The 17,224-nt window shown below is 37.2% G+C and overlaps 2 protein-coding genes across 6 annotated transcripts in view; one reads left to right on the top strand and one right to left on the bottom strand.

Annotated features, from left to right (window-relative positions):
• The window catches only part of STAB2 (stabilin 2), an 88,192-nt gene extending 77,798 nt beyond the window's left edge, over nt 1–10,394 (top strand). For both annotated transcript variants that reach the window (XM_067469231.1, XM_060776891.2), the window contains 10 exons: nt 87–228; nt 403–536; nt 2,233–2,398; nt 3,028–3,134; nt 4,243–4,362; nt 4,816–4,974; nt 6,763–6,873; nt 9,130–9,246; nt 9,698–9,814; nt 10,307–10,394. In XM_067469231.1, coding sequence (XP_067325332.1) covers nt 87–228; nt 403–536; nt 2,233–2,398; nt 3,028–3,134; nt 4,243–4,362; nt 4,816–4,974; nt 6,763–6,873; nt 9,130–9,246; nt 9,698–9,814; nt 10,307–10,357 — 1,224 coding nt within the window. In that variant the 3' untranslated portion in view covers nt 10,358–10,394. The remainder of the gene's footprint in view (nt 1–86; nt 229–402; nt 537–2,232; nt 2,399–3,027; nt 3,135–4,242; nt 4,363–4,815; nt 4,975–6,762; nt 6,874–9,129; nt 9,247–9,697; nt 9,815–10,306) is intronic.
• Nucleotides 10,395–12,204: 1,810 nt separating this feature from the next.
• Nucleotides 12,205–17,224, bottom strand: part of NT5DC3 (5'-nucleotidase domain containing 3) — a 36,609-nt gene continuing 31,589 nt past the window's right edge. For 3 of the 4 annotated variants that reach the window (XM_060776892.2, XM_067469230.1, XM_067469229.1), the window contains exon 14: nt 12,205–16,754. In XM_060776892.2, coding sequence (XP_060632875.2) covers nt 16,493–16,754 — 262 coding nt within the window. In that variant the 3' untranslated portion in view covers nt 12,205–16,492. The remainder of the gene's footprint in view (nt 16,755–17,224) is intronic. The other variant, XM_060776893.2, reaches the window with a different exon arrangement.

Genomic DNA, 17,224 nt, shown 5'->3' with positions numbered 1-17,224 from the left:
AGTTCAGAATTCAAGTAAATAGCAGCTCAGTATCCACTTCCTTGTGTACTTTAGATGTTTAGTAACAGGAAACATTTTCCTTCCAGGATAAACGTAAGTGTGAATGCAAGGATAACTATGTTGGTGATGGATTGACTTGTGAAGTGAAAAAATTACCAGTAGACAGATGTTTACAAGATCATGGACAATGTCATGCTGATGCTGACTGTGCTGATCTTCATTTTCAGGGTAAGTACTTTAGAAATAAAGACAGTGTTGTCTTATTTTAAAAAACCAAACTGTTTAAACTTGATGCCTACTTGTTCATCCCACTTTATATTGGTCTCCAGATTCAGAACCCCTTTATTATTATTATTATTATTATTATTATTATTATTATTAGTTCTTCTTTCTTCCTTGCAGATGCTACTGTAGGAGTTTTTCATGTACGCTCTCAAAAGGGACAGTATAAGCTGACCTTCAGTCAAGCAAATAAGACCTGTGCAGATGAAGGAGCAACGATAGCTACATATGCTCAGCTTGTTTATGCTCAGAAGGTAATTGTCCCTGTTCTGCCCCCACACTATCTTAACTACTTAGAAGGTTAACTGGCCACACAGGGGAAAGATTGGAAACTATATAGCTGAATCAAACAAGAGTTTATTAACTGACAAGAATTTAAGACTTTCTTTCCTTAGTCTCACTACAAAGTCTTTATCGGGAGAGGTAAAGTCTTTGAGAGATAGACACAGTTCTGGCCAAACCGAGGTTCTTGAATCTTTATTTCTTCTTATTGTCTCTTTCTTGTACAATGTTCAACTGCCTCTAAGATGGTCTCAATATTAAATTCTGATTGGACTTGAGTACAGCTCCGACTGGACCTGTTGTTTTGTAATGTGCTTTCAAGTTGTTTCAGACTTAGGTTAACCCTGAGCGAGGGCCAGGTAAATGACCTTGGAGGACCGTATCTGGCCCCCGGGCCTTAGTTTGAGGACCCCTGATCTAGATCGACCCCCCACAAAACTATACACACAATGCTAATTTCCTCTAACTAAAAAGGGCTGAAATAGGGGAAACAATTAGAGTTCTTGTGGAGGCACGACAGTCCCCATTTCCCATTACATACAGAACAGCCCTTGCATTTAAGTGACATGATTTTTACTCAGGCAAGCTTTTAAAGCAGAAAAAAAATAAGAACAGGCCTGGGAGTGCTATATTGTGTTTGAATTGCTTTAAACAATCCTATACTTATTTATTTTTATTTGATTTTAACTTAATTGTTTCAATAATCGTAGCATTTAATTCTATTTTATTAATAATATTTTATCAGTTTTTGCATTTTGTGGGTTTTTGAGGTTGTGAGACACTTTGAATTTCAATTCCTGGGGGAAAAGTGGGGTGCAAATAACTATGATGATGAGTATTAAACAATGAGGCGTAGATGCTTGGAGGATGCAGTCTAAAGAATGCAAATAACATAAATATACAATTTGTTTCATCGAAAAGAAAAGAAATCCAATTAATGAAAACTGAAATACATGTCCATTGTCTATTAAGAGAATCTTTCATAAAACCATCAAAGACTTTTCATACACAGACACATATTTTGCCCGCATCCTTTCAATATCAAACACATCGCTGATCCAAGGGAGTACAGTAATAGGTGGATTGCACTTTGACCAGTCAAGATCAGCACTGAATTAGTAGAACCTGCTTCACTGAATGCACAGACACAGGGCCCCTCCACACAGCCATATAACCCAGAATATCAAAGCAGAAAATCCCACAATATCTGCTTTGAACTGGGATATCTGAGTCCACACTACCATATATTCTAGTTCAAGGCAGATAATGTGGGATTTTATTCAGCTGTGTGGAAGAGGCCTTGTAGTGTTAGAACTTTTATGTGTATACATTCCTCAGTAATTTCAGGTTGCAGAACACATGCATTAATCCATTCTGGATTTGGATATGCAAGAACTCCCAGGCACACTCCCTTTTATTGATCTAGAAACAATGTGATGGTACATCATGCCATAATTAGGATCTTGCAGGATCTGACAAACAAAGCAATGTGATTTGGGTTTACTTGTAAGCTTGCCTATCAAACTATTCTTGTTTCCTCCCTTCCTTTAGACAGAAGTTGACATTCCACATTGGGCAGTAAACATGCCCAGCCTCCATTGACTTGGACTAAAATCTCTAACCATTTTCCTTCATTTTGCAATCTTATTGCTCACATGCTAATGACAGGCAAACTACCATATGTGTGCGGCTGGCTGGCTGGCTGATGGCAGGGCAGCGTATCCCACAGCCTTTCCTTCTCCAAAATGTGGTGGAGGAGTTGTTGGAATTATTGACTATGGGCCCCGAATCAACAAGAGTGAAACCTGGGATGTCTTCTGTTACAGAGTCAAGGGTAAGAGTGCCTTTATCAAGTATTCTCTATTCAAAATTCAGCTCATTTCCACCAGTGCTAGCAGACAAGAATTGTCATAGTAGCTCATTATTTTGGCAGCAGGCTCTAAGCCTGTTTTTAAGTATTCTTAGAAAGTTTGTAACCCAGCAGGCATTTTATTTACTTATTTACTTGCTTGCTTGGCTACTTATTTTATTAAAGTATTTCTACCCCACCCTTTATCCAGAGATATTAAAGTAGCTTAAAACAAAATTAACTTAAAATAACAGCTAATTACAAATGTTTAAAGGATTAAAATATATTAAATTATTTTCCAATCTAAATACAGTTCAAACTAGATTTAAATAATATAACACTAAAACATGTGCAGCTTGAATAAAATCAGTTTGTCCTGAAGGCTTTAATAAATATCCAGATTTTAACTTAGTGCTGAAATTAGTTTTATTTAACTCCATTTTTATATTATGTTTTCAAAAATATACAATTTTAATCCCTCTAATTAAAATAAAATAAGCACACACAAAAACAAAACAAGTGAAACAATAGTAAATAAAATCCTAAAGTACTTTTTGTAGATATGTATGTTGCATGTCTCTCTCAAACTCTCCTCTTTTGAAAATACATTCTAGATGTCAACTGCACCTGCAAAACAGGTTACGTGGGTGATGGATTTAGATGTAGTGGAAACCTGCTTCAAGTCCTTGTTTCTTTCCCAATGTTTCAAAACTTTATGTCGGTAAGTGACAGAAACAGACCATTATTCTGGAGTTAGAATTTTTGTTTGCCTGCTTTAACATGTTGAACAACAGAGTACCTTTTGGAGGCAATAAACAGGGTAGAGAGCAAAAGTAGAGAGCTTACCCATGCTTGTTTCAGCCTATTTATTAGCATCACATGCCATTTGGCTTGTGCCAATCTATAACTGACATGTATCTGCTAAGGGTTTTAATCTGAACTAGGCTTCTGCACGAATTTGTTTTGGCTGGTTCCCTTGGGCTAATCCGGTTGGCCCAGCTTGCTTGGGTGGCCGTATCAGCAATGGCTCAGCCCTCATGTTTTGTTTTGTTTTTGCCCCAACAAAACAGTAGCTGTCAGATACCAGCTACTTTCAGTTACAAGTGGAGTGTGGGAGGGAGACAGCTGCTAGAAGTAAAAAGGAGGGCTTTTTAAAGGAAGTCCAGAGGAAGATAGCTCCAGGTCATTGCTCTTCCTTACCTGGAAGTGGGAAGCCTCCTTATAATGCCTTGGAAAGAGTGTGTGGCATAGTGTAGGCCTGGGAGAGAAAGCGTCTACGCCTGCCAGCATGCACCTCTCCTCTAGAGTAGAAACAGCTTTAAAAAGCCTCCTTAAGAGTCCTTGGAAAGGGGGTGTGGTGTGGTGCAGGTCCAAGAGAAAAAATGCTTTTAATCCAGGTCTTCATGAAGGATATAGGGACAAACAATGCTTAAAATGAGAAGGGGAACCTGGAAAGTCCCCCCCCCCCCTTGCATAATGTGTCAGATAAAAAACAATATTTTTTCTTCCAGATTGAAAACAGATTTCTGTCCTTCCAAATTCAGGAGTCCCCTCAAAAACGGATTATGACCCCGACCAAAATCTGGGGCATCGAAACAGATCGCAGTTTACCCAGATTGCACAAGCCTAGTCTGAACTTTAAAAGATCCAATGTGCTTATCCCTATCCTCAAAATAAATTTTGAACTTTGGATTGTACCCTAACATTTAGATTAAAGCTCAGAGTGGATCCATCAACTCTCATGGAGTTTGCATGAGTTTCACAACAGTGTCACAAAAGCTGTATGTTCAAAAATGTATCTCACCACAGTAAATGCTGTTTCTTTACAGAAAGTTTGGACTTACTCCAATTCCTCAAAGAACGGACAAGAATTCTTGAACTACCTCACCAATTTGTCTATCAATGCAACACTGTTCGTACCGAACAATGATGGGCTAAAAGAAAATGAGGTAAAAATATAATTTAATGTTCTTTTTCGACAATCCTAGAAACAGAATTTGAAAATAATGAGTTAAAAGTACGATATTTACTTAAACTCCTTGCCCCTCCTCCTTTTTGTAACAAGGATTGCTTAAAGAGCCATCCCAAATGCAATGGAATGGGTGAGAATGACAGTCTTCTATAAACTCCATGTGTACAATTTATTTTTTTTCTGAAATAAGTATACTACATTTAAATTATATGTATCCCAGAGTATTTTTTTAAAAAAAAACCTTGCTGTAATGATGAGATCTTTTAAAGTTAACACCTATACAATTACCCTGTATTTAGCTGTATGTTCTGTGGAACACTCTGGAATCAAGAAAAAAAATTAAGTGGCTAATGAAAACTATTGCACACAATAGGATCCAATGTGGTCATAGTATGAATTGACATTCTTGTGTTTTTCTTTCTACCTTCAGACACTTTCTGGAAGAGACATTGAGTATCATTTATCCAACAGTGGCACACTTTATTATGAAGATTTGGCTAATGGAACTACACTTCAAACTAGAATAGGGAAAATGTTATTAATTACACACATTGAAGACCAGGCGTATCGGATTTCTGCAGCTGAAAAGGTGTGTGTTTTGTACATAGATTTTCATGCTCTTATCAGCACATACAGTTCACTGTGCTAGCTTCAAGGCTCTCCTTTCCACACTGAAGCTACTAATATTGACCAGATTTAAATATATGAATGCTCACTATGCATAATTCCTTCCTCTAAGAACATGGAGAAATTGACCCAGACGTCCATTTTCTCATGTGTTCACACAGAGCAGTGATAGTCTTTCAGACTTCTTGCTATTGGCAAAGTAGAAGAGAAATTGAGTGATAGGACTCTGAACCATTTCTTCCACTTAATTACTTGCTTAGGTGATCCCTCGTTGTCTGAGTATGATGGCCTTGCAAGTGTAGTGTCTTGATAGGTAAGTAACTTTGGCCCTATTCTTGACCTGGATGTTCTTCCACAGTGAGGGAAATGGTTTTCAGGTGAAAGATGGTTCTGGTCAGGGTTGGCTTGACGTGCCTTCCTCTTGGCACATTTCTCCCTTTCACCCTCCATTCGAGCCTCTTGGAATTCTGCAGCACTGCTGGTCACAGCTGACCTCCAGTTAGAGTACTCAAGGACCAGGGTTTCCCAGTTTTCAGTATCTATGCCACAGTGTTTAAGGTTGGCTTTAAGCCCATCTTTAAATCTCTTTTCCTGTCCACCAACATTCCATTTTCCATCCTTGATTTGGGAGTATAGTAACTGTTTTGGGAGACGGTGATTGGGCATTTGGACAATGTGGTCAGTCCAGTGGAGTTGATGGTGTAGGAGCATCTCTTCAATGCTGGTGTTCTTTGCTTCTTCCAGCACGCTGACATTTGTCCACCTGTCTTCCCAAGAGATTTACAGGATTTTTCAGAAGCAATGCTGATGGAATTGTTCCAGGACTTGAGTGTGAAGTCTGTAAACAGTTCATGTTTCACAGGGATATAACAGGGTTAGGAAGACAATAGCTCTATAACCAGACACCTTGTAACTCTACAGATATCCTTCCACTACCACTCCGTGAATGGAATCACACAGGAATTCACCATTAAAGACTTCTTAATGGGCAGTTTCTTTAAAAAAACACACACAAAAGAACCTCTTTAGAGCATTAAAAAGACCTTTAAAAAGAGTTGCTAGGAGGTCTAGGCAATTAGAGTGGCATGAAATGGTGTAAATGCATATTATGGAAATGTCCTTTGTGCAAATTATGATGCCCTTGAGAGATCTTTAACTTTTTATCCATTATGCTCAATAAAGAATATACTCTCCAAACCACCAATTAAAAAATAGAATGTGAAAATAGCACTCAGCAGCCGGAATGCTGTTGGTGAGTCCCAATTACAGTAAACCTATTGAATGAAAGTTTGACTATTAAGCCAATACATAAGTAGATCCCACAGATTCAATTATCTACGTTTAAATGCTCATACATTGTTTAGAAATGCTGGAAATTCTGCAGTTTATAATGTATGAAGTACAATAGCAGCAAACTTGCTATATGTGGATGGGAAACATAAAATTACTCAATGAGATGGAAAGAATGTAGCATTAGCTCAACAGGTGATTACATCTGTTTAAAACTTAAATGTGACTGAAGTGAGTTTACTGGCATGAAAGATTAGATTCCTTCTCCAGCCAGCTACATCCAGTTATTCCAGCCAAGGAAAAAATGAATCTTTTTTTAGGCAGACATCCAATAACAGAGAAAAGGTGAGTTCTTGAGCCAAGAGTGAATCACATGAAAGAGATCTAAGCACTGAGAAATAAACTCCAGCTTTCTTGGAAAGGTCATATAAGCTCTTTGGGTTTTTTTTTTCCTTTTTAGAAAGAAACAAAATATGTGGATGGAAAAACTATCTTGGAATGGGACATAATTGCTTCCAATGGGGTCATCCATGTCATTGCCACACCTCTGAAGGCACCTGCTATACCTTCTGTAAGTCTTCCATACACAGTAATTATTAGTCTTTCAGCAGAGATTGAGAACATTTATTTTGTGAGTTCAACTCCCGTAATCTCTCAACCAGCAAGGATCATGGGTCCTGGAAGCTGTAGCCTACAAATTAAATTTTCCATCATGATGATGTTATTCTAGTGATATACCATTTTATAGCTCTGATACAAATAAGCAGCCAGCTATCAAAATACAGTTAGTACATTTGGGGCATATGTACCACTTTCTTAAGGTCAAAAGGTGACCCACTTTTGAGTTGACAGAAATAGCTAGATTTGCTATTTGGATTACCACTGTAAAGGTAAAGGTTTCCCCTTGACATAAAGTCTAGTCGTGTCCGACTCTGGGGGGGGGGGGGGTAGTGCTCATCTCCATTTCTAAACCAAAGAGTCAGCTTTGTCAATAGTCACCTTCCAAGCCATGTGGCTGGCATGATTGCATGGAGCACCCTTACCTTCCCACAGAAACTGTATTGATTGAACTACTCACATTTGCATGTTTTCGAACTGCTAAGTTGGCAGAAGCTGGAGCGAACAGGGGGAGCTCACTCCGCTCCCCGGATTCAAACTCCCTGCATTTCTGTGTACGAACCCACACGATCTCTTCGATCATCTGGAGAGGTCCTTCTCACTCTCCCACCTCCTTCGCAGGTGTGATTGGTCGGGACGAGGGAGAGGGCCTTCTCGGTGGCGCCCCCCCGACTCTGGAACTCACTTCCCAGGGACATCAGACATGCCCCAACTCTGGCAGTCTTTAGGAGCAGCCTGAAAACGTGGTTGTTCCAGTGTGCCTTCCCAGAATAATGGAAAACTCTCAGCAATATGCCCTCAAAATGCACTTTACCACTGATTTAGGACTGACTGCGTTCCCTCATTTCTCTCTGAAAATACTATCCCAGTTATATCCTACCTTGTTCACATCAGCATTATTTTTTAATTTTAATCTATTACACTTGGCCCAGCCATTGGTTTTAAATGCTTGTATGTCACTGTTGATTGTTTATTGCCTATTTTTTGTTTATGTAATTTATATGAATCGTATTGTATTGATTGTTTTACTGATGTTTTGTTTATTGATGTATTGTGGGCTTGGCCTCATGTAAGCCGCACCGAGTCCCTTGGGGAGATGGTAGCGGGGTACAAATAAAGTTTTACTTATTTATTTATTAAACTGCTGACCTTTTGGTCAGCAAGTTTGGCAGCTCAGCAATTTAACCCAGTATGTCATCAAGGGCTCCTACCGCTGTATCAGTGACAAGTCTATTTTTCTAGTGTAAATTAGGGCTGGGCACATACTGATTGGGTGATATTTCAGCCAGTTATGAAAATACCTCCCACTTCTTTAAGCATATTTTTAAGCTTTTGGTGCTGACATTCAAACATAACTTCAAAATGACATACATCCAAATTTCCAACTAGATCACTGATGATTATTTAATTACAGTAATTGGAATATTACTAAAATGGAATATCTTTCAATCTAAATACATAGTGTATGCATTTCACTTTGTATAAAATATTTAAATTGTGTATACAATATTTCAAGCATTTTTTGATCTCTGGAGATTTACAAAACTTTTTCTTCTGTACTAATACAAACCTGAACCACCAACTATGAAATGGTCTCCTATTTGCCAAATTTGGCTCTAGTTATAGGTGGATGAATCAACCTTTTCCCAGATCATGTCATTTTCACATGATGCAAGACATTTTTAAAACAATGGCTAGTGAAATATTTCTTTTTCCCATTTCTATGGCTTTTTACATAAACATAGGGCCACAATATTTATTTATTATTTATTTACTTCATTTCTACCCCACCTTTCCTAACCTCAAAGGGGACTCAAGGAGGCTTACAAATCTGGCAAAAATTCAATGCCACACAGGTAAACAATAAAACACTTATCAAAATATAAACAATATAAATATATAAGCAATTAAAATATCTATCTATCAAACAAACAGATTAAAACCATATAAAATACCAAGTCTTGATATCATGTCCAAATCTTTTTCCAAATCCATAGCCCATTATTCAAGCTGTTGAGGTCTCATTCCGTAGTTTTCTATTCACTAAACGCTTGCGTTAAAAGCCAGGTCTTAAGTTTTTTTCTAAAAAAACAGATGGCTGTCTTTAACATCTCACAAAATGTATTGTGTTTCTTTTGTCAAACTAAAAGAATTCCACCTTTCGAGTTCACTAAAAAATAATACATCTGTCTTTGCCATCTCCTCACAGGCTTTACATGCTGGAGTTGGGTTGTTTGTAGTTCTTCTGATAATTGGAATTGTTGCTCTCGTGGGATATTCATACTTCAGATTTAAGCAAAGAACTATTCGCTTCCAGCATTTTGAGGTAAGAAGTAGATGAAAATGTATAGTGAGGTTCATTATTTACCACCTTACAAATGCCTCCTTCTACCCATGTTTATATATGGCTGCTACTGAAATTTACCAAACTAATTTCCCAGTACAGGTTGAGTATGAAGGCATGACTTGTGATGAGCGGTTTTCCCAGTTTGGATATGGCTAAAGACAGTTAATAGAAATCAGGTAGAAAAGGAAAGAAACTGAATTTGTATCCATTCATTATGGCCCAATTATAATTTGGCTATTCTGAATAATATTCTGTTGTCAGTCTCAGTTAGTCCTAAGTAATTGCTTAATGGCAAGTCAGCATCTATGTAAATTCTGTTAATAGGTGTACTCTACTTTGAAACAGTAATTAGGGTACCTTTTGGCACAGTCTATTTTTCCCTTACAGTATATATTCAAATCATAATTCACTTTTCTGTTTAAAAACATAGGAAAAAGATGACATTGATGTAACAACACTGGACAAGGCACAGTCCTCAAGCATCTCTAACCCTAACTATGAATATTCAACAACTTCTCCACCAAATTCTTCTTCTAATCCATTTTCTGTAAGTTTTATCTATGAGAATCAAGGAGTTTTCTTTGATTTCCCCGATGTCAGACATTCCATCATGTTTAAAAGCATATTATCTTCTCGGTGGTGGCCCCTCGGCTATGGAATGCCCTACCTGTAGACATCAGACAGGCCCCTTCGCTGCTGGCGTTTCGGAAGAAGGTTAAGACCTGGCTCTATGAACAAGCGTTTGGCTAAACAGTGCAACTGAATATAGGAGGACGGTAAAATTTGATCTCGGGAATGGCACAAGGATTACGAGAACGGATACTGATTTCATATTGAGGCGTTATGAATTGTTAATGATTGTTTCATTTTGTTGTTGCATATGATGTGTTTTCATTGTTTAGGATATTGTTGTGATAGTACTGATGTTATTGTTATAATTTTCATTGTGTAAACCGCATTGAGTCGCCTTATCAGGCTGAAAAATGCGGTATAGAAATAAAGCAAATAATAATAATAATTATCTGTTTTTAAAATGCAGGTTTCTGATGAACAACAGCTGGTGAACAGTAGTCCCCTTGAGGAGCTCTGAGCTGCAAAGCTGCCTAAGAAAGAAATGGTCTGCAAGAATATAAGCAAAGAACTATTGCTTATATACAATAGATACATGGCAAATTGAGTGATGTGTCGTTGAAAAGTATAGAAAATTCTCAACAGTGAAGGCAGCCTGGTTTTCTTAGAATCCTAATTGTACAGTAGCTGTTTTCTCAAGATCAAATGATTTGAACAGATGTTCCTGATATCATAATTTGAGGCTTCCCACAAGCATATATTTTGCCACTGTGTGCTCAGGATTTTGCTTCTTTCTTATATCATAATTTGGAGCTAAGCATGGGATTAGGGTGTTTCTCCCATTGGTTGCGTAAGTAGCTAATGCTACATATTTTAAACATTCTTTACTACAAGGTTCAAATTCCTGCTCAGCCATGGAAACTCATTGGGTGACCTTGGGCAAGGCACTCTCTCTCTCAGCCTCCAAGGAAGGGCAATCCCATTCTGAACAAATATTGCTGACAAAACTCCATGACAGCTTCACTTTTGGGTCAACTATATATCAGAAATGAATTGAAGGCACACAATACAATTTGATCACAGCAGTGCTGAACCACATGATGCTGTAAGAATCCTTCATGAAATTTCTATTAAGATAACATGGAAGATTGAGTTGTTCTTGAGCTACAGCAGACAAGTATTACAACTTTCAGATTCTATATGGATGCACCTGGAAATACTGTTTTTTAAAAACCCAAACAAATAAAACTACAATTAAAAATTACACATCTCTGAATTGTTTGAAAACCTGATGTTGTAAGTAAAATGGTTCAGCAGAACAGATTTTTTTTACACGAATACCATGCAACTATTTATAAGAATATAGAATTGGCATTTTTGGAATAAGAGGAGAATATAACTGTATATTACAGCAGACACTAAATTGGTTCCCAACCTTTCTATGACCAGGGACCACACTCCAACATTAGTACCAAAAGGGTTATGAATCAGTTTTTGGTCAGCTTTAGATTCCTCAGTATAGATTGGTTATTTGGGGTGCTGATTCAGAAAACTCTATTGGATAGATCACATCAGCTCTAGTTTCTGATACAAAACAGATGCCATCCAGTAGTTGCCATCTGCTTGCCCACAGAAAACCATATTTAATAAGCACTGTAAGAGGTGTTCGTAAGACTAGTCGCTCTTGTTGCAACGGTGTAGTAACGGTGAGGCCATGGACCATATTTTAGTTCTTGGGAACCACTGGTGGTCCACGGACCACAGGTTGGGAACCACTGCACTAAATGAACTCATACCTCTAATGCAAGCATCCTCAAACTGCATCCGTCTAGCTGCCTCCAACTCCTAGAATTCCTGACCATTGAACTAGCTAGCTAGCTAGGACTTCTGGGAGTTGGAGGCCCAAACAGCTGGAGGGCCACAATTTGAGGTTGCCTACTCTAACATGTCTTCAAAATTGTCAGAATTACATAGAATCCATTATGTTTGTGCTAATCTCTTAGGGATCTATGAATAAAAACAGTGCTATGAAAGAAAAACATCAATGATTGGAAATATTTAGTATTTCAGGCCATGTGGCTACAATCCAGATGCAGGCAGTCTACCAACTAGTATAGTTTTTCCTCTTATAACCTACCCGTTTCTCACTCTACAAGAATATTTAGTGTTGCCAACCTTCTTGAATGCTATTCTTGTGTCTGAATTTCCATTGCAAGCACTTCCTATATCAAATCTACCAAATCTATGCTTGATCTTTGGATTTTCTTCTGGTTCTTCTGAATACACATTGTGTTTTTCTACTACAAAAAAACCTTTCTAAACTTTCTCCTTTGGAAACTTGCATTATGACTTTCACACTAATTAAAATCAGGACAATGTGACAAAACATTTATTGGTATACAAATTAACAATGCTGTAACATTAAAAATATCTTTTCCCCCAGTACAAAAAGGGTGGCTTGAGCTCCTTCATTTGCATCAGATTCTCATTCCAGTTTGTTTCTCAACAAATTGAAGACCCAGCTGCTTCGTGCCTGGTATTTAAATCAAGTATGCTGACAAAAATCCACATGGCAAAATTATCAAGGAGGTTACAGATGGCAGGTTTCAATACTCAAAAGGGGTAGTATTTTGTATAAAGGTACATCACAGCAGTAACACCAACAATAGGAATACTGTAGTTTTAATGTTCACATGAAGGTCAGCTCACAGCTGGTCACTTTTCATGCAAATCCTTTTTACAATATATATGCTGAAATACGTAGCAGCAATCACCTACAGATAACCAATGCATTTTAGACAAACAGATCAAGTTTTTATTCTGAAACGGAAGAGCTTTTCTGCGAAAACAGTCTCAACATTGTCAATTTCTTGATCTGGAACACACTGAAAACTTAACAATATTCACAACACTTTCTAGTATACATAGGAATTTGTGTAAAACTTTTTGTAGCATGTTTAGTTTAGTATTACAGTCATGTCTTGGGCACATACAGGAGCCACGAGGAGTGATTGATTCATTTCAACAATGTCAGTTCCTGCTTTTATTCTCAGTGCTCCTCATCCTTGGTTTTTAAAGCAACAAAACAGATATTAACTTATTTTGACACAATTTGCCAGTGAGTCAGGAGAGTTTTCTTCTAACAAGAGCAGTATGGGAGTCTGTAGAAGTCATGCAGTGCATTTCAAGTATGATATTTATAAGCATATAATATTTTACAGCCCAGCAACACTGAAAGACATGAACAAGGCCTTCCGCATTCAAAATCACTATTGTGCCCCAGGGCCAGCATTTTGGAGAATTCAAAAGAAGGGCTGAGTCAAATAGGTAGGGACATTCCAAGAACATGCTACGCAATGTGGTCTAAATAAATAGATGGCCTAAAGCACTTCATATTTGAATTCGGCTTTTCCATGTGGCCAGCATTGGAAGCATCACCCTCACGCTAAACGGGCTTGATCTGCCCTTCATGACATAAGCACCTAGTTTCTACTAATTTGCTTTCTCTATTTGCAACATTACATTTACTATATGCTCTCCAACAACTTAAGGATATTCACAACAGAACAGCTATGTCAAAATAGTGGTTAAATCTGTGGCTGATTTAAAGATTTTTCTCAAGAGGATTGAGACCTCCAAGTGAAACTTTATCTCAGCCCTCCTCAAAAGTCTTCTCCAAGCAGATGAAATACTGGACAAAATAGAGCCATGCCAGCAGGCTGTTTTTAAATTATGCAATACAAAAATTCAGAAATCTATCAATATAACTGCACTCTCACATACACAGAAATGCTGACAAACTTGAAACACACATTTACCTGACCAGCATTTGAGGAACCAAACTATTTCCTAAAAATAAAATGAGAACAATTCTTGGTTGTTTTTTTTTTAAAAAAAAGGTTTACCAAAGTACATTTTAAGGACTACTAAAACACAGTAACTGAATTGGGATACCCAATTTGTAATATGTTATGGACTTATTGTTGTTATGTGCTATCAAAACAATTCAGATTTCTGGTAGATGAATGAGAGACCTACAATAGAAAGTTATTAACTACTCGGGTTTTGTAGTTTTAGGACTGTGACTTTAGTTGGTCTTTTAATTTTGAGTATTTCAGAAACTTATACAACTTATACTTCATATGCATCACCATAAAAGTCCTTCCCTCTTAGAGGGAACGGACATCTTAAATTCCAAGACGAGTATTTGGGTCATTCCAAAATTAACTATCCCTGAATTATTCTACAATGCCATTTAAATTGGCTTATTAACTTCTCACCTTTAAAATATATTTACTTCTCAGTTCCTTGCTATCTGAAGATAGCTAATTGCAGAAGAAACAAAGCTATCAGTTAGAAGAGCAATCTTCCAAGCAACTCGTCCACTGAAAACTCAAGGATTAACAGTATAATTTTGGCTAGAAATAGTTTTTAAACCTGGATCCAATATCATATTTTAATGATATAGTTAGACACATTTATGGAGAACGGCGAGTTAGCCTCAATGGCTCTATGTTACCTCTTTTTAGGGAACAGGTATAAGATGGCTTGTGTAATCATTGCCCTCCTTATGCATTTTTCATAGGCCTCTTGTAGGGCAACATGGTTGTGACCATATTTTTAAGTAGGAGAATGAGTTTTGAAAAGGGAAGAAAAATACAATTGTGGATAAGAAAGATGCAGAACGTAGCTTATAAAGCCCTAACGGGCAACTAAAATGATCTGAAGAAAAAGCCTCTGCAAACCCACAGGATGCAAGATCTCATCTAGAATCTTTCTGTGAGTGAAAAATACTTTCCATTCATAGGACATATTTAGAGCAATTACATTCTAACTTTAGTATACAAAATGTGATGCTTTATAATACCTACCTGCCTTAATAAAAGCAGTTTTTATATATGAGCACATTACTAAGCTAATCCATAACTTATCATTAAAGGGAATGTACAGAACTATAGGTTCAACAAATTTCATTCTGTTCCATTTAGCCAAAAGTCTAATATGTGATAGCCATTACATTCAATGAGTGAATCCAATGACCATCAGTAAAAAAAAAAAAAGTAGTGGAAATTAAGCTTTGTTCCTAACAATTGATCACAATGGGGCTTGTTTGTGAATAAAAATGTATAGGATTGAGTTGTAAGCCAGCTTCGAACTATACTACTTAAGCACAAATGAATTATATCCATTTGTGGGTTGTGTTTCAAAGATAGGAGAGTTCAGGGAAAATCTTTAGAAACAGAAAGTATTTTCTGTTTCACAATGATAGGCACCATGTGTCCTAATGCTTGCTTTACATGTTTGCTGCTTTTCCAAACAAATATTTCATATGAAGGCACTTCAAGAACATTTGCAGTGCAATCCTTTACATATTGACCCAGAAGCAAATTGCATTGAATTAAATAGGACGTGCGCTAAGGATATAGCAGAATATTAGTAGCCATTCCTGTACACCACAGACTTAACTCGATGGTGCATTACAGCCCTGAATGGCAATGTGCAATTGTGACAAACAAGTAAAGTGCACAGTGCAATGTCTTTGCACAATATCTATAGATATTGCCATAGTATATGTGATACTACAAATAGGATAGATACTACATTTGAGTTCACACTGGAAAACTTACTTCATTTTTGGCATTTTGTAGTTATAATTATAGATCTTTCCTTTTTTCTTTTCTTTTCTTTTTTTTGCAGCACTAGGCCTATGTATTTGATGTTTTACTTCCTTTTTGCAAAGGTAGTTGTTTTGCAAAACTACTGTGCTTGTGTTTATCAGAGTACAGCAGACTGTAGCTCCCTTGCTCACATTGCATTCAAACAAATATACACAAGTATGATCCAATGGGAAAAAAATGTGAGTTTCATTTTATAACTGCACCAGACAGGCGAACTTGTGCGTTTGGACCTCAGTTCAGGAGGTATATAATTCCAATGACATCTAGACTCACTCAGTTAATGTTAACAGGACGTACTACCAATATCCATTCTGATGTACATCAACATTTTTAAAATTTTACAGTAATTTTAGATTTCACAAATGTTACATATACCTATTTCTCCTGCTACCCAAAACATGAATAAACATGAGAAATTCTCACTACGCCTTCAAAACATCTCACTAATTCAATCAGAATTCAACATAGGCACCAAATCTGAATCAATATTCTTCCAATTAGAAGATGCAAGATAAATATATCAGGCTTTGTAAGCCATACATCAAAAAATATTAAAAATTTGATTTTTGTGCATATAATTCCTCTTCCATCTATTAGTCGGGTACGAGATGAGATCCGTTTTCTCTCAGTGCAATCCCATCAATTCTCAGTAAATTCAAGAAAATGGCAGACAAGCTAAACCAGGTATAAAATCATGGCTTTCCATGATTTCTTCACCCTCTCCCACCATGTGGTATTCTAGCTGGGGCTGCTGGGTTACAATCTCAGAGCTAAACAAATATTGGCCCTGTGTATGGATGAAGAGTACATGGATGGAGGAGTAAGAATTGCTGCTACTAAAGAGGGTATTGCATTTAAAGATACATTGATGTTAACAATAAATATACTTGTACTATACCCTATTGAGTCACTGGGGAAAGAGAATACTAAAGTTTGATATTGCAGAAAGTGAAGTGAAACAGGAGAGAGAAGAAAACTTATTTAATCTGAATCATCTCTTGCAGAAAAGGTATTCTGAATGTACCAGTGCACAGCTGGTCAGACCAAGTCGGGAGTTCATGCTGCAAAGGAGTCCTCCTTGGATAAAAAGTGTAGTCATGGTCATAGTTCAAAAGGCAGCTCAGTGATGCCATGTAAACGTCAGCGAAGCGTGACAAGCGTCTTAAGAAATAGGTCGGGTTCTGGTCAGTCCTGAATAAGCTTCCAAATTGAGAGTTGAAGAAATTTCTGGTCAGCTCCCTGGAAAAAAGTGGGGAAATTCTATTATTTTAGAACTAGCAACCTACTTCTTGTTTGCTCCAATTAAGCTTAGATTAAAAAAAAAACACAGAAAGTTATCTCTAAATATCTAAAGGGACACCATGTAGAAGAAAGAGTGAACTTGTCTTCTGTGAAGACGTAAATAATGGTTATACAGCCATCTTTCACTAGTACTCCTTAGTGTTATGGTGAAGGGCCAAAAAGTCAGACATTTTTGGTTAGCTGGAAATGTAATATCATATGTTTCCATCTAGGCTTCCATCCTAATCTTCCCATCTTCCATCTTTATGTCAGCTTTAGCTGCAATCTTCATTGTGAGGTGAAAGGGGTGTATTTTACCAAGAACACTGTTCTATTCTACTTTTATTAGGGAATTGTCAAATAAGACCAATTAGCTGTATCAAAGATCTGTTGCTAGTGTATCTGAAATCTTAATTGTAGATCTGGAT

The sequence above is a fragment of the Anolis sagrei genome, chromosome 5 (genome assembly GCF_037176765.1).
Source record: "Anolis sagrei isolate rAnoSag1 chromosome 5, rAnoSag1.mat, whole genome shotgun sequence".
Classification (NCBI taxonomy): domain Eukaryota; kingdom Metazoa; phylum Chordata; class Lepidosauria; order Squamata; family Dactyloidae; genus Anolis; species Anolis sagrei.
The sequence above is the reverse complement of the archived record's forward strand: the minus strand, read 5'-3'. Positions and strand labels throughout refer to the sequence as shown.